General features: G+C 36.6%; 3 protein-coding genes across 3 annotated transcripts in view; all 3 read left to right on the top strand.

Moving 5' to 3' along the window:
• The window catches only part of LOC136240161 (epidermal growth factor receptor-like), a 93,959-nt gene extending 82,913 nt beyond the window's left edge, over positions 1-11,046 (top strand). Inside the window, exons 10-11 of the mRNA XM_066031060.1 lie at positions 10,735-10,810; positions 10,864-11,046. Coding sequence (XP_065887132.1) covers positions 10,735-10,810; positions 10,864-11,043 — 256 coding nt within the window. The 3' untranslated portion in view covers positions 11,044-11,046. The remainder of the gene's footprint in view (positions 1-10,734; positions 10,811-10,863) is intronic.
• Positions 5,804-7,532, top strand: LOC136240173 (epidermal growth factor receptor-like). Its single transcript, XM_066031082.1, has 6 exons — positions 5,804-6,794; positions 6,848-6,925; positions 6,971-7,104; positions 7,150-7,291; positions 7,337-7,457; positions 7,503-7,532. Exons 1-5 carry the CDS (start codon positions 6,443-6,445, stop codon positions 7,357-7,359), a joined length of 729 nt encoding a protein of 242 aa, XP_065887154.1. The 5' UTR covers positions 5,804-6,442; the 3' UTR covers positions 7,360-7,457; positions 7,503-7,532.
• Positions 11,046-14,255, top strand: LOC136240175 (uncharacterized). The gene is made up of 4 exons (XM_066031084.1): positions 11,046-11,676; positions 12,692-12,770; positions 13,365-13,554; positions 14,003-14,255. The coding sequence occupies exons 1-4, from the start codon at positions 11,493-11,495 to the stop codon at positions 14,057-14,059; spliced, it is 510 nt and encodes a 169-aa protein (XP_065887156.1). The 5' UTR covers positions 11,046-11,492; the 3' UTR covers positions 14,060-14,255.
• Positions 14,256-16,886: the final 2,631 nt, after the last annotated feature.

The raw sequence follows: 16,886 nt of genomic DNA, 5'->3' as shown, positions 1-16,886 counted from the left end.
TTGGCATGTGTGTGCTAGCTAACTCACTACATGTAGCCACGACATACGAGCTTCCTCAGGTGGCTGCTCCAGTAACTGCGTATCTTCGCATGTGACGTCTTCCAGTCGTGTGTCCATGTCAAGTAGTGGCCTGGATTTGAACACTTGCAAGGGATTGTAATGTTATCCCTGGGCATTACTGTATGTACAGTACATATGTAAATCATTCCTAAAGGGGTTTAACACATGTACTATATACCATGAAATTATTGTGCTAGTTGGCCATGTAATCTCTAAAGCTGCTATTGTGTTAATAATGCAAGGGCAGATGTAAGGGGCATGCTAACAGGGGAATCTATAGTAGGGACTGAGAAATGTGGCAACTATTTGATACAACTAACTGTATACAGTATGTGTGCAAAGCACACTCAGCATGTGAAGCATACTCTATCTAGGGGAAGGAGGGAGATCTGAGAGCATGCCCATACAGGAAATTTGTAATGCAGAAATGGCATGATTAACAGAGCCGGAGCCCAGAGATTTTGAGTGGTCTGGCCATCCATGGACTGCAATGGAGGTCATAGTTATGCACGCTACTTTTTATTGACCTGATGTGATTTTAGATTATCTGCTTTCATGTGACACTCAGTTGCATGTGCTAAGTACACACAGCATGCCAAGCTAGGGGGGCCTGGGAGCATGTTCCCCCAGGAAAAAATTTGAAAATAGATGCTCTGAAATGGCATCTGGAAGCTATTTTACTTGCAAAGCCTCTTTCTCCTTTTTGTTAACATCAAGGATATATTCTGGTAATTTTGTACTACAGTTTTAGTTTCATATCTAATTTCACTTCAGTGAAAGCTTAGTTCTTTGAGATACAGAAACCATTGGGATGCATGCATGACATACATGATAAATTAGCCCAATACAGTGCCTCACACATACTTTTGAGTGATTTGAGGATAGTCAATTAACATAGATGTAATGGCTTAGATTAAGTAGAACAGTGGTTATATAACTTATATTCTATACCGAATGCTCTATTAGAGTATTTCGATGACTGTTCTATTAGAGTATATTATGATGACTGCTTTATTAGAGTATCTCGATCTTTTTAAAAATTCAAGTAGCTGAAAAGTGGTCGGGCCGGGGCTCCGGCCCTGAATTGGTTAACTAGTAGCTTCAGTTTTGCTTGTCACTTAACATATAACTAACGGAATAAAATTCTATGGCAGCATTTTACAAGAAACTTCGATCCAGACAACCAGTATAGTTTCCATTTTACATGTCCTTGTAGCATCTGCTCCAAACATCCCAAGCCACCTAACTTTGATACATTTAGCAGCTAATTGTAATTATATAAGTAATGATAAGTACTTAATTTAAGTTATGGGATCTGGTACTTACCAGATTACCTTTAGTGCAATTGTATATAACTCACTTCTATTGTTGTACAACCATGTACACCTGTAACATTGCACTATAAAGCTAATAATTGAATTGAATTGAATTGAACAGTTATCACATAATTATTATGATATAATTATCGCATGAAACTATTGTACAAGAACATTATTGATGATATCTATTCGAACAAACCTGATGCCTTGTTCCTCATCTCATCATCCACCAGCAAACACTTTCCATACTCTGCCACACTGTAGCTATGTAGCTACAATCAAAGAAACTCAACATAAATAAAGAAGTAAAATAACTTCCTTTCTACTCTAAGAAGGTCTTTGATAATTCTTTCGATGTAAGCATACTGATTTGGTCTCTGCTGTTGAAGTTGTATACATCAATAAGCTACTACGCATAAAGAAAGCTTTTACGAAGGTGCATGCGCTCCAAGCTACCCTGCCCACTAGGTTACTGATTTGTTTAGGCCACTCCAATTGGTAATTATGTTTCTGGTCCACCGCCCGCATCCTTTTTTGGAGAATGTGAAATTTCAGAAATACATTGGTAAAATGCCCGCATCAGCTTTTTGAAAAACCTGGATTTCAGAAACAAATATTGGGATGCAACAAGTATGCTAAATCTAACTATCTAAGTGCCATGATTTGTATTTTATCAGTGAAAACCTGCAACCTGCAAGAAATGCGAGAAGAAAATGGGCGAAGTGCATAGTACGGATCGATATACTCAAGTAATAGAACAGTCAGCAAATCACAAAAATACTCTAATGGAGCAGTTATTTCATTGTTGCTTTGTTGCTGAATTCCGCCCGCCCGCACCTAAAACTGATTTTTACGTGTTAGCCAGCACATCCTGTTGTTGTTACACAATTCCCGTATATAGTCAAGCAACCCACAAGCAAGTGCCAAAACCTACCGTATTTGTTTAAGAATTACAGTGACGACTGATAGCTAAGTCTCAGAGAAATGGGCCGCGACTACTGTGTCACGGCCTGTTATCGAGTTTGGTACGTGGCTGTTCAATTGCTTATGATTTTTGTTGCTACGCATGCTTCCGGTTGCAGTGAAAGAGGTGAGTTGAACTGTAATGATACATATACGTACGTAGCTTTTATCAGTGTGCTTGGAGCAACTGCGAATCATGGTGGTAGTGGTTCTGCATGCAAGGAGGTGGCACTCTACTAAATACTTGGGTTAAAGGAAGAAAATCCATCCTTCCTCAGTGCGGGAGGAGACTGAGTGTGGCGCTCGACTAGACATTGGATCCGTTTGAATCCTGGTGTTGGAGATAATTTTTCCTTTCTTTGGCCCATTTTCTGTTCAGTTCACCTTATTATTGAGCACATGACCAAGTTTGGATGGACATAAGGTTATGATAAAAAAGAAAAAAGAATACATTACAGACATATGGGAATGCAAATTTAAGGCAACATAGTACTGCAGTGAAAAGACTGCTGCTTTAGGTAGCGTCAAAAGTTATCAACCATCTATTACTACATGATTTAGCATCAGAAAATCAGGAAAATATCACCTGGCAATTTCAGTATTTACATATTCTCATACATTTGTATCATGATACTAAAAATGCAATATTATAAAATAGTGAAATTGCCAACTGATAACACCAATATTTTCCTGATTTTCTGATGCTAAATCATCAGTGTTGGGTAAGTTACTTTTACACTAAAGTAACTAGTTACATATTACATATTACTTGCAACTGAACTATTTAGTTACAGTTACATATATTACTCATAAAATAAAGTAACTGTAATAATATTACATATTATATTACTTTGTATCCACAGCCTTAAGCTGTCGCGTGTGAAACTACCACTTTATCACGTGACACGATTGCGTTGTTGGGCAATGTGCAAATCTTGGTTATAAGTAAGAAGCTGGTGAATAACTTCATTAAGTAGGCTTCGTTACTTCGTTGTGGCTAGGCTTTACTCAGAGGATAACTAACGAGATTAGTAACTTCGTTACTTGTAGTAATAACATTATGTAATATTAGACTCGTTACAGTAACTATATTACTTAGGTAACGCGTTACATCTGTAAGTAAAGTAGCTTGAGTTATATTACCTGTTTTTATAGTGTATTTCGTTATATTACTTAGTTACCACAAAAGTAATAATATTACGTAACGCGTTACTTATGTAACGCGTTACTCCCAACACTGTAAATCATGTAGTAATAGATGGTTGATAACTTTTGATGCTACCTAACAGCAGCAGTCTTTTCACTGCTGCACTATGTAGCCTTAAATTTGCATTACCATATGTCTGTAATGTATTCTTTTTTCTTTTTTTATTATAACTTTGTGTCCAACCAAAGTACAGACAAAGTTGGTAATGTGAGTATCTAGTTGTCATAGTTATAAAGTCTCTAATTCTTTAAATAATCCTAAGGCTGCAGCATCATTTGCTGTCAGACCTTCAGTGCTGGTTACTGTTAGTGTAATAATATGTCCTGTACTCTGGTCTTTATCCTTGGTTGAAAGACAAAAGTCAACTGACAGAAAGACAAAAGTCAAGCTAAGCACAAGTACATGTATTAAATTTTACAAAGTATGGGCACACTTAAGTGCCACTGCACTTAAATTGCTGTCAACTTTTAACTCTGATTTTATTCAATCTTCATTATGTCCATGTCACCGATACTCAATTTTCATTTCAATCTCTGTAGTTAATTCACTGTACGGACACTAGCACACCTTCAAATGACCAATTCAAATAATAAATAATAATTATAGCAGACACTAAATTTACAAGTACAAAAAATTGAAATTTTCAACTAGAGTAGGGACTATAGCGCATAAATAAAAAGTACTGAAACAAGCTGGAATAGTGCACGATATTAAGTCATAGTAATACAATAAGAACTGTTATATCCCTACTGTGCATTTCCATTATGGTATCTTGAGCGCAGTAGGGATATAACACTTCTTATTGTTTTCTGTGATTTAATATCATGCACTACTCCAGCTTGTTTCAGTACTTTTTATCGATGTGCTATGGTCCCTACTCTAGTTGAAAATTCCAAATTTTTATGTGTACTTGTTTGTTAACTTTTTTTGTAAATAATTATTATGACTGGTGAACCCACACATACTGCATCTGAATGGTACCACATGCCCCAATTATAGTCTGAAAAGTGAAGTATCTATTACACTTCGTTGTGAGCTTTGTTCAACCCGTTACGCAGCATTTCGAATCAAGAACTGTTTGAAAAGCACCTCTGCAAGTAAAACAGAGGTGCTCTGCATCCTCTGTTAAGGACTTTTACCTGAGCATTTACTCATAGCTTATCTTGTATTATCAGTATGGTTGTATAGCTTGTACACCTCTGCTATCAAAATAGTCACTTGAAAAAATATGGACGATTTCTGTTACAAAGGGAAGCCATCACATGCTGTTTCCAAATCGACAATTTTTGCTGTCAGCAAAGATAAATGGCCGGGACCAAAGGTTTGCTGTCAGCAAAGATAAATGGTCGGGACACAAAGGAGGATACTGGTAAGTCTATGAAGAATGCATTGTACATACTGTAGAATGCCAAAATGAAGCGATGTCAAGCAGTGAAAAAATCAAGCCTGTAGCCTTAGCCGTTATCAAGTTACGCTTGTCTGAAAGCATCAGTCAGTTACTTTCTCAGTCAGTCAGTCAGTAGAAAATTCCGTTCTATAATTAAAAAAAAAATTCTGTAGCAACGTGTTGAAAGCATTTCAGGTCGATCTGAAAGCTTGTTTGGGATTAGTTTTACCTAACCAATGCTGCCTCATCGTTGTCAGGGGAAATTGAGGCTGTTTTTTAGGTGATATTATTTCATGGGCCATGCCTACTCCCTACTATACAGTACTATCATACTGTATGATAAATGATGTACACTTGGATGTAAAACAAATACATCAATAACTAAGGAGTTCAGTGCATTTTTTCCAGGACAAATCAAGGGTCAAGGTTTATTTTCATAGATTAACCAGTTTGACCGAAGGTGAAGATTGGAGTGCAATGTATCAATATGTGCCACCTCCTTGTCATGGCTGTAGTTCCTTAATCTACCAGCCCTTGCATGGCTTATGATGAACATATCTTGCATACATCCTGCTAAGTATGAAAGGTTGGGCTTCTTCCTCCATCAGTTTGGATTTTAAGCCTCTCTATTTTAGGCTAAATGTTCCCCTGGATACAGACATGAGTAACAGTTCTAAAGTGCTACACAGTACAACCCATAATAGAGCTAGCTGTACGCATTTGTAATATTGTGTAAGTAGTGTATTGGTATGCAACATAACATAATCTATACTATATGTATCAGCTACCCACTAGTACAACTGCAAAATACTACCAGGTGAACAGATGAACTAGGAAGAATTTGTATGGTATAGACATGCATGACACATACAATTTGTGCATTAGTGAGAATGCATGCTTCCACCATTAGTGTTTGCAGTCACTGAAGAAATATGACCAACTGCCATTACTGCTTATAGAAGTTAATTATAGCAGAAACATTGAATGTGGATTGTTATTACTTTCCATTGTGAGGTCGTGCTTCTCTCAATACAGTAGGTCAGCTGTAATGTCTTAATTAAAGGGTCATCGGTCATCAAACAATTCAATGTTGATCAGAAGAATATTTTGGTGGCATCCTCAAGTAAAATGTTCAGTTCCCTGCATACTGTATTTTCAGAAGTTATACTGCATGTGTGAGTGACACTTTTTTTACATGGGTGACATGATGTAAGAGTTGTGCTAGCATAAGCATTATGTGCTAAACTCATCATAACCAGCTGCCTTATTAGTGGGTTGGAATTCTTGTGTGGTACAAATTTTTGGCTATGACTTCCACCACGTGTTTTCATTTGTGACCAAATTTGTTCAATTAGTAAATGTGATAACTGCTGTCCTAGATTTCTGTGATGGTCTTAGACTACAAGAAACTGTTGCCAGTGAAGAATCAAAGGAAGGATTCTTAGAAGCTATGAGTTTTGTGGTTGTAGGGTAGTTGATGGAAGTGTTAACATTTTATACAGACCAATGAATGAGATTTATAGTTCTACAGATTTTGAATTCTTATCTAGTGTGGAGGAATTTGGTGACACATTAAATATTCAGAACATCAATGTAACTGATAATATAACACTACCAAATTTACGGCTGATCAGAGGACGTAACTTGATAGATTATTTACCGAGTCCTTCAGGAAATCCAGCATTGTTTATTCACAATATAACAGCACCAGTGTACCTACCAAAACTGACAGAGATCACATTAGGAGATGTGTACATTGTGACTGTTAGCTCTTGTAATCACAGAGGTGTCCTGTGGGAAGATATTCTTACTGACCCTAACAGTCAATATCAAGATATAGGAAATGATCATTGTCCTAGTAAGTCAAGCTTATACATAACAGTGTATGGGTGTAATGATATTTTCATTTAGGCAGTACAGACATAATTGCTAGTGACTGTTCACACTATGAGTACCAATGTTGTTGGAGCTCAGGATTGTGTCAAACTTGTAAGAAGCTCATATCTTTGATATTGTAATTATCCTGTTCTATAGTGACAAAGAATTTTGGCACTTGTTTTGAAGACTGTTCAACTAGGAGGTGTTATCTGAACATTGCAGGGAATCCTCAGTGTTGTAGTAGAGAATGTGCAGCTGGTTGTGTGGGACCTAATGATAACCAGTGTACTGTGAGTATAGTGTTAAGTGAATGTGTGATAAGAGCATTTATACAGGCATGTAAGAATTTTGATAACAAAGGTACTTGTGTTACAAACTGTCCACCAAGAGAAGTATACAATCCAGAAACTGAAACATTTGAGAATAATGATGATTATAGATTTCATTCTGGTTCACTCTGTATAGAGTCATGTCCTAGTACATACTTAATACAATACAGTGCATCAGTGATAGTACCAGTAGTATTTCACAGGTACTCGTTTTGAACAAGGAACATTTTGTGTAAGTGAGTGTCAACAAGGTTTCCAAACAGTGGAACGTGTTTGTGAACCATGTCCAAATGGAGTGTGTGTGGGAGGAAGAGGTGAATAAATACATTTATTGTGTACTTGTGTGCATGTATTGATAGTGTGTAGAGGAATAGATGGACCATTGTTACCTGAAGCAGTTCGCACATTTTCTGGATGCACTATCGTTAATGGTGACCTCACTTTTAATGTGGTGACATATATAGAGTTTATGTAAGTGACTGGCTCTATATGAAGTATAATAATGTTTTATACTTCATAGCAATCAAAATGTCAATTTTACTCAGGCAAGAGAAGACCTCTCCAGTATTGAAGTGATTTTAGGATGACTAAGTATAAGCGGGTGGGGAGAGGAAGTGTTTGACTATCTTCCTAACCTCATGTACATTGGAGGATTTGAGGGGGACACTGCTTTACCAGATGATTATCTTGACTCTTTAGTGATCAGTGACAACAACCCCACCTTTGTACCTGCTACTATTACTGTCAGTTTGACACAAATACACTTTCCCAAACTTGTGGAAATATCAATGTTGGGTGCTTATGTAGTCAACAATCCTACCTTGTGTTATATTGGATTGTTGGAGTATTACATAACATCACCTAACCTGACAGTTTTATATGATGGTGCTTCAGTAGTGAGGCCTTACAGTGAATGTGGTAAGGGGTTAGCAGTACATTAAAACACCTTTGATCATTTCTATTTTCTGTGTAAACTTGTGAATTTCAACAAAATGTGAGCATATTTGTCTATCTAGTATGATACCGTTGCATGCATGTTCTAAACCAGCAAGTGCCAATGGCAACTTAAACAGTTTGTGATTAATCTAAATGTTTACAAATAGAAATTAGAGATTTTATAGTGATCGTAAGTACTCAGAAATTGTCAAATTCAGATATCACTTTAGATTTCTTTGTAATACCGGCATATACTTTTAACATAGTTGAACTCTCAACAGGGTGACTTTTTTTAGTTGTTTTCTGTACAGGGTGACTTGTTTCTAGTTAATCTCTCTACAGGGTGACTTGAAATGCAGTTGAACTCACTACAGGGTGACTTATTTCTAGCTGATCTCTCTCTATAGAGTGACTTGTTTGTGTATATGTAGATGAACTCTCCACAGGATGATTTGTTTCTAGCAGAACTCTCTACTTGTTTCCAGTTGATCACTTACAGGCAGCGGCGGAGGAAGTAATTGATATGAGGGAGGGGGGGGCTCCGCTGAGCTGACCCAGACTTATTTCCATAGTTTGGTAAGGTGAGACCACAAAAAAAAAAAGGTCACAACCAACTGACAAGAACTTTCCACCTCACCAGCTACCATTTCTAGCTGATAAACTACATAAAAATCCTTACGTGGCTCGCTACACACTGATTACTTTATTAGAGAGACTGCTCTATTAGAGTATCTCGATCTTTATCACGGTTTTCAGCCCCACTCCAAGAAAGATAATTTCGGTGTGATATCATTCTGAGGGGGGGCTTTAGCCCCCTAGCCCCCTCCCCACCTTTCCGCCGCCTATGCTTACAGGGTGACTTGTTTCTAGCTAAACTCTCTTTGGGTGACTAGAAATATAGTTGAACTCTCTACAGGATTACATGTTTCTAGCTGATCTCTCTACAGGGTGACTTAATTGTTTCTATCTGAATTTTACAGGATGACTTGTTGTAGTTAAGCTCTCTATAGGAAGACTTGCAATGTAACTGAACTCTCTACAGGGTGACTTGCTTGTTGCTGAATTATCTACAGGGTGACTTCTTGTAGCTGAGCTCTTTACAGGGAGACTTCTAATGTAACTCTCTACAGGGTAACTTGTAGCTGGGCTCTCTACAAGGAGACTTCTAATGTAACTGAACTCTCTACATGGTGGCTGGATTGTAGCTGAACTGCTCTACAGGGTGGCTTATAACTGAGTTAATTATTGTCTACAAGACATAGTTAAATGCTTTAATAGAGTAATTTACTTCTTAGCTGACTGTTCTATTATAGTATCTCAATCTACACAGAGTTGAATTTCATGTTGTGGCTTTAAGTTTGATTATTTTCTATAAGACATTTAATCCATTTATACTCTGGTCTTCAAATCATTCCCCTAATCAGTTTATCTGCATGGTAGGCATGGCAAGTAGCTAGCTAACACCTGTCATGAACTCTCCATATGGTGATTTGTTTGTAGCTGAACTCTCTACAGAGTTACTCTTTTTTATTATTGTAGCTGAACTCTCTACCGGGTGACTTGCTTATAAAAATCTTTTTTTCTTCCTAGGCACATCAATATTAGAATCATTAAACATGTGTACCCATAACACTTTGTATGTCAAAGCTGGGTTTTGTCATATTCAGTTGCATTTTTACACTGCACTCAGCCACTCACCTCAGTGTTTTAACCACGTGCACACATATACGAATTATCCCAAAAATATGCAGTAAGTAGCTTAAACAATTTGATTAATTGAACTTTTTTGTGATACCCACAGGACTTGCACATTCATATTACCAAACATAAGGATAGTATTAGTTGCTGCTGATAGGCATGTGGCAATTACGCCAGCATAATTTGGGGCATAATAGGTAGGCAAAAGCATTGAGCCATTGTGATCAGCACAAATTTTGTGCATTGGTTATCAGAGAAGCTGAACCTCTACATATTTTGCATGATGCAGAATGGAATAATGTTACAAAATGGGCAAACACAGTTCAGATTTATTTCCCCTAGTGAAGGGGGAGAATGGCTAAAGATTGATAGACTCCAATGGAATAGTCACCACATGTTAAAATATCCTAATAGAACATTCGGATACTCTAATAGAACAGTCAAAATACAATTTTCTAGGAGTATATTTGGGGTATAATGGGGCACAACTGGGCATAGTTGAAGTATGATATGGGGAATTTTAGAGCATTTTACTAGTTAATGTATATTAAATCTAGTGGTTTGCCTTGGGTAATTAGTTGCCTGTCACATGAAATCAGCTAGCGATTGACATGGTACATATCAATTGTATCACATGCCCTCATGCAACTGACATACACACCCTCGGGCTAGAGTGTACATATCAGGCAAATCACTTGGGCCCATGATACAACTATTACACCTATACTATTAATTGTTGTTCACTATAGTTGCTGCAGGAATGTCATGTCACAGCCAGTGTAATGAGATATATCGGTGTTGGGGTCCAGTTGATACTGACTGTGTAGTGTGTAAAGTTTACCTGTACAAGAATGGAGTTGAACGCATCTGTGCTGACTCCTATAGTCTACTGGACTACAATCACTGAATGTGTAAGTGGACAACTTGTAGCAATAAATGGTCCCATATTACTGATAGGTTTGCTTATGCTGACAACTCTACAATGACATGTGAAGTGTGTCATGAAGAGTGTAATGATACTTGTTCTGGTCCAGTAAGTTCATTGCACAATAATTTTTCATTAGTTTGTGTCATATTATATTACAGGCACCTAGTGACTGTTTTGGTCGATGTAAAAACTTTGCTCTTCCCACTGCCAGCAACACTATCACTTGTGTTTCACAGTGTCCATTAAGTACTTATCCTAACGACACTAACTTCTGTCTCCCTTGTAATAGTGTGTGTGTGTACCACAAACTGGATGTACTGGTCCTAGTGATCACTTAGAAGATGGAGGCTGTAATCGCTGCTATTATGTGTTGAGAAATGAACGTTTAGATCAAGTTAGGTGTCTTCCAGATGATGGCTGCATTGATAGAACGTACTTAAATCTTCCATTTGATCCTGTTGAGTCATTTCCATTTCCAAAAAGATTTTGTGATCCTTGTCATGAACACTGTCAATCTTGTAATGGACCTGAGGCCCATCAATGTTCACAATGTTTAGTTGTATCAAGAGAAGACAGTCAAGGTCGCTCCATTTGTGTCGGTAGTTGTGAAGATGGAGAATATGTAAGCTATAAGCATTGTCTACTATGTCATGAAGAGTGTGATGGATGTATTGGTGGGAGTCAACAAGAATGTATTGATTGCAAGAACGTTAAGAACTTTTTAGGTGATGATAGCAGATTTGAATGTGTATCTTCAGGAAGATGTCCCAGTAACAAATATGAGAATATGGTTAATTCAACATGTGATCGATGTCATCCTTATTGTGCAGAATGTGTTGGTCCAGAGTCCACCAATTGTACATCATGTAATGATCCTCCAGGATATACCATCATTCCACCAAGGGGTGATAATCCTGGAATATATGGGCACTGTAATCGAAACTCTATGGCAGTGAAAGACCGTCAAACATGTATGTTAACAAATTATGACTGGCCTATGAAAACTAGGCATGTAGTCACAAACTACAACTTATCACATTACAGGACATATCTGGATAATAGCTGCATTATTTAAATTTAGGATTAGCTACAAAGCAAATTAAACATTCATTGAAAGGACTGAAAATAGCATGGCAATTGCATGACAACACTAAAAAAGTTACAGGTTATGTTTGAAAGTTTGGACAAGTTTTATGTGCCCACATGCACATGCCCGTCTTTTTTCCTTTTCCATTTATTTATTTATTTTTTGTTTGTTTGTAGACCCAGGTTACTAAATGAATAATACAATTTCAAATACTTCATTCACAATGTGATCTTTTAATCCTACCAAGATAACAATGGAGTCTCATATAATTTCAGCAAAAAGGGAGCTTGATGTGAGGAAAATTTCTAAGAATTTAAATGTTGGTTACTTTCAGCATGTGAAAGCATTCATCACAGGGACAGAGCTGAGCATTATATTCACAGCATTTTGCAAGTAGCAAGCATGTGAATTCTTTGCAATACTAGTATCAATAAAACACTATGAGCACCCCATTGCATTAATGAACTACGACTTATTTGATAGAGCTGTCAACCACTCTAATAGAACAGTCACATTCACATCACAAATAAAACCAAAATTCTATCCCAAAATCTGTCTGAACCCACAGAATGGAATTTCTGTCTGCTATATGTTTCACAGTCCACTGTGTAACTAAAGTTTCCTCCCCCCTTTGGCCTGTTCTACTACCCTTGTAATATGTATTAAGTACTATCCCACTAGGGACCTGTGAGAAGGCTAGGCCTGTGAATACAGGGAGTCAGAAACATGTAACTGAAACTGTGAAGAATGCAGAAAAAAAATCCCAGACCCACCACTGTTGTCAAGTACACATATGAAAAATTATGAATGGAGTAAATTCTGTTTGCATTCATATCTGTGTAGCACGTAACTATAGGTGTGTATATGATGTATAACAATAATGTGATCTAAACACTCAGGTACCACAAAAGATGATAACACAGTACCAGAGTGTTCACATAACATCTGCAAGACTCAGAATACCATATTGTGTAAAATGTGAGTTAAACAGTACAAAGAATGGAAACTCTATGCAGCTACATAGATGTCAATGAATTCCAAATTATTTTGTTGAAATTCTGTCTTTCACTAGAGCCTACTTTAACAGAGATTTTTGCCATTACTGCTTTATTTTATCCACTTTATGACTTGTCATTCACTATTACTATAGTTTATACCTTGCAATTCCTGTCAATATACGTATCATGAATAGCCTATAACAAACTTCTAACTAAGTCTAAAGGAATGCTGCAATCACACTAGACTATACACTACTATTATCAAATAGAACAACGTAACCTAACCACTACTTGACATTGAGTGTAATGGATAATAGTAATGACCCACCCGCAGCCCTCATCAGTGCTATGCTTTTCAGGTGTATAATCTGCAGCTGTTTAACAATAATTATTATCTATTTCAGTTATGCAAGCTTAGTAATTTTAATGGTAGCATGTTTCAACATTAACATGGTATTTATCAATTTTGTGTATACATTACAAAACGTATTTTGGCTTTATGTTTTACATGTTAAGGACACACGAGTTTCTTGGGTATACACTTTACTGTCTACATTATTTTCTTGCACTTTAGCCCTGATGAAAAAGCAGACAATTCATCATGTACCAATGACCCTCAACTTGGATACTGCACTGCAACTTATTACTCTCGGAGTGTGCGTCCATTACCAACCTGTCATCCTTGTAGAGATCCTAGTAACTTGAAGTGCTTAAAGAAGTGGTCTAGATGTATTCAGAAACGTGACAGAGCTGCTAATGGTCGTGTACGTTGTTATTGTTTTAATGATGGTGTATATTGTAGTAGAAAATCTTTATAATTAAATTTGCCCAGTCAGCAAATGCATACAGTAGGTCTAAGCTACCAAATTGCATGGTGTTGCCCTTTATATCTAATTAATATTACCTGTGTGTCTTTTTTACAGTAAGTATTAACTAAAAAAGTGCTCCATCGTTTGTTGCAAAACCATTAATAATTATACATGCTGGTCTCCCAGACCTGTCAATCCATAAGTGGTTTGTCCATAAGTGATTAGTAGTTTTGAATTTAGGTATTAAATTAATTGTTTTACAAGTAATGACTTGTTTGGACTTGCTGTTTTGCATAGCCTGATGTAAAAAGTAAAACTAAATTCAAAAATTTAAAATGGCATTGCATGACTATCTTGCATGGTGATATAGTGACAATTATATTATGTTTATTTGTTTTTACAGCCTAGACGACGCATGAAGACAGCAAAGAATTTCACGATCTACCTCCACCCTTGTTAAACAAGCATACACAACTGAAAAAACAAGCTGGATAATTGTAGCTAGTTTATATGTGACACATACAGTGTGGTACATCAACCACACATGACTTATTGACTAGAGCACAAGTACATGTTTACTTTGCATTGCCAGATGTATGGTCCTCATAAGGCTATATGATAAAATAATTATTACAGACATATAATGGGAATGCAAATTTAAGGCAATCTAGTGCAGCATTTAAGGTCTGCTGCTGTTATTATTCTCAAAAATTATAAGCCAGATATATTGTAAATTCAAGACCACAAGAACATCACACTGGAATTGCCTACACACCTCCCGACCACTTCACATACATGCATTGCTGCTGCAAAACATAATGCACCCACTTCATGTCACATTTTTAATAATATCATTGTGATTATATTCATGCTTTCATATAGCCACTAATTGTTTTTGCAAGACTAAACACGATGCCATGGCCAGCTACATGTTGACTATTTGATTGTCTGTAGATGTAGAAGAAAGCACATTGATTTTCATGAACATACAAAATACTAGTGCTATTATAATTGCATATGTACCTTGGATAACACTATGTTTATAGAAACTTGAATAAAATGTTACACATGCTTCTTCTACATAATTAGTGAGTAACTCAGGCTCACCCCTCAATGCTGCTGGTATTGTTTTATATCTGGTGTTTGTAACACTAGAACTATTCTGTAAAGGTTGTTTTCATTTTGTAAGATGTTTGACTATGGTAGTGGAATTTTGGGAGCATGCGTCATGTGTCATTCTGGGGGATCACCAATGCCGTATTGTGTGATATACCATATATAACAACATTATTTAGTCAGACTATCAATGCAATCATTAATTTGATTTCATATGTAAATGTGTCTATATTAAGAAATAACAAAACATAATGAACAAGACCACAGTTGGATAGAGCAATGTTAAACTTTTTAGTTTCATGTCATCTTATATAAATAAGTTAGTTTAGCTACTACAGAACCAAATTCAAAAGATGCTTTTGACTGAAACTACCTAAAACCACCCAAGTTACTTAGCCCAATTAATGCAAAGTATAATATTATTAGGCCACTCCAAATAAATTCTCTGTTTCCCGTCCAACGCCCGCATCTGGTTATTGCCAGCTCTAAATATTCCATTATTTCGTATTCTTACATTACATAACTGCTGACACGTTAAACAACTATTTAAAATACTGCTGAAATCACTCTCACACTATTTCAGGGCATATAATTTTCAAAAATTTCCTTTGGGGGTGGGGAGCATGTGCCCAGATCCCCCCCTAGGTTGGTAACTTTGAACACTAGTATGTCTTGCTATTGTACACTAAGGTATAATATCCCCTACATATATATAATAGCTATAGTATTAATGTAGCTTGGCCTGGCATCCCATAAAATTTGGCTACATCACTGCTATAAAATCTCAAGAATACAGCCAGTGAATGGTTGCTAAAATATTGACTTGTGTAGCAAGTAACCAATATAAATCAAGCATGACATGCACCTGGCATGGGTAGACCAATGTACAGGCACAAACTGAAAGTACTTTCACATATTACCAGAACAAAGCATCTCCACCAGTTTACTGCTTTGCTGCGTACAAACAGATGCTTTTCTGGTCACCAAAAAGTGCATTATGACATGCTAAGGAGATATGGATGTAGGAAATGATTCTAAGACTCCAGACTTCTAGTGCTTGGATTGATGTTGGCAAATCTCCATGACTTGGATGTGTGCTGGAGCATAATTGTGGTGATCGAGGGCATTGAGCTAATAACTAGCAACATAAGAGTGAAAAATTGCTTTCATGAAGAGAATTCAACTCAAAAGTTTCAATTGTTTAGGGTTCGTAATGATAGATCAATGACACAACAAAGAAGCATATTCCAGACTGGTGAACTCCTTGCAAGATGCACTGGTTAATAGCTGTACCATTTTCTTGTGAGTATAATTGACACAGATGTCATAGTATCAAACTGCAGGTTCATCACTTGGTGGGAAGCTTGGGTGGCATCTGATGCAAGAAAGACTTTTACACATTATAATTATATAACATCAATTCCATTTTCAAGAGCTTGCCTGGTCAAGAGAGATATAATTATTTCATTACCACTATTTCAGTTTACAAGCTGTGATTTTACATCCAGCATTTTTAGGAATAGTAATAAGAGCACTGTGAAATGATTATACTGCTGATGTGGCATTTAATGCAGGGTCCTCCAACCTTTTGCTGTGATAACACAGGATACACTACTCCAAGCATGTGAATTAAATTATACCAAGCTGCAGTTTGGTGTACCAGTTCAAGAAATGAACCATCTCTAGAAAATTGTGGGTATACGTACTTTATGAGAACAAAAAATTAATGTGTGGATTCACTGGATTCCTGTATAAAATACTTTACCTGTAGCTGCAAAGGCTTGTACAAAGTAGATGTAAGAACCAAAATGGATGTGGTGCCAGATGTTCAGGTAGAGAAGCTAATTTGAAATGCACTGAACTTTGTAAATACCATGCACTGTTAGACATGGCTCAGCTACAGTATATGCATGTGTACATGATTAATAATTGTGAACATGACTTTTTCATGTATTACGTATTGTATGACAAGTAGTCATTGTACCTGGTATTTAATTATTGATAATTAACTTTATTCCTACACAGCATTGTAAGCAATGTGTTCACCAATTCTAATTTATTAATTTCTTTTCTGACCAAAGGTGTTATGCAGCAACACACAGTAGTGTTTTAAAAGTTTCAGTTATCTTTGAATGTTTTAGTGTGGATTTCTGGTAATTAATTTAAAGAAG

Source organism: Dysidea avara, chromosome 12 (genome assembly GCF_963678975.1).
Source record: "Dysidea avara chromosome 12, odDysAvar1.4, whole genome shotgun sequence".
NCBI classification, from domain to species: Eukaryota; Metazoa; Porifera; class Demospongiae; order Dictyoceratida; family Dysideidae; genus Dysidea; species Dysidea avara.
The sequence above is the reverse complement of the archived record's forward strand: the minus strand, read 5'-3'. Positions and strand labels throughout refer to the sequence as shown.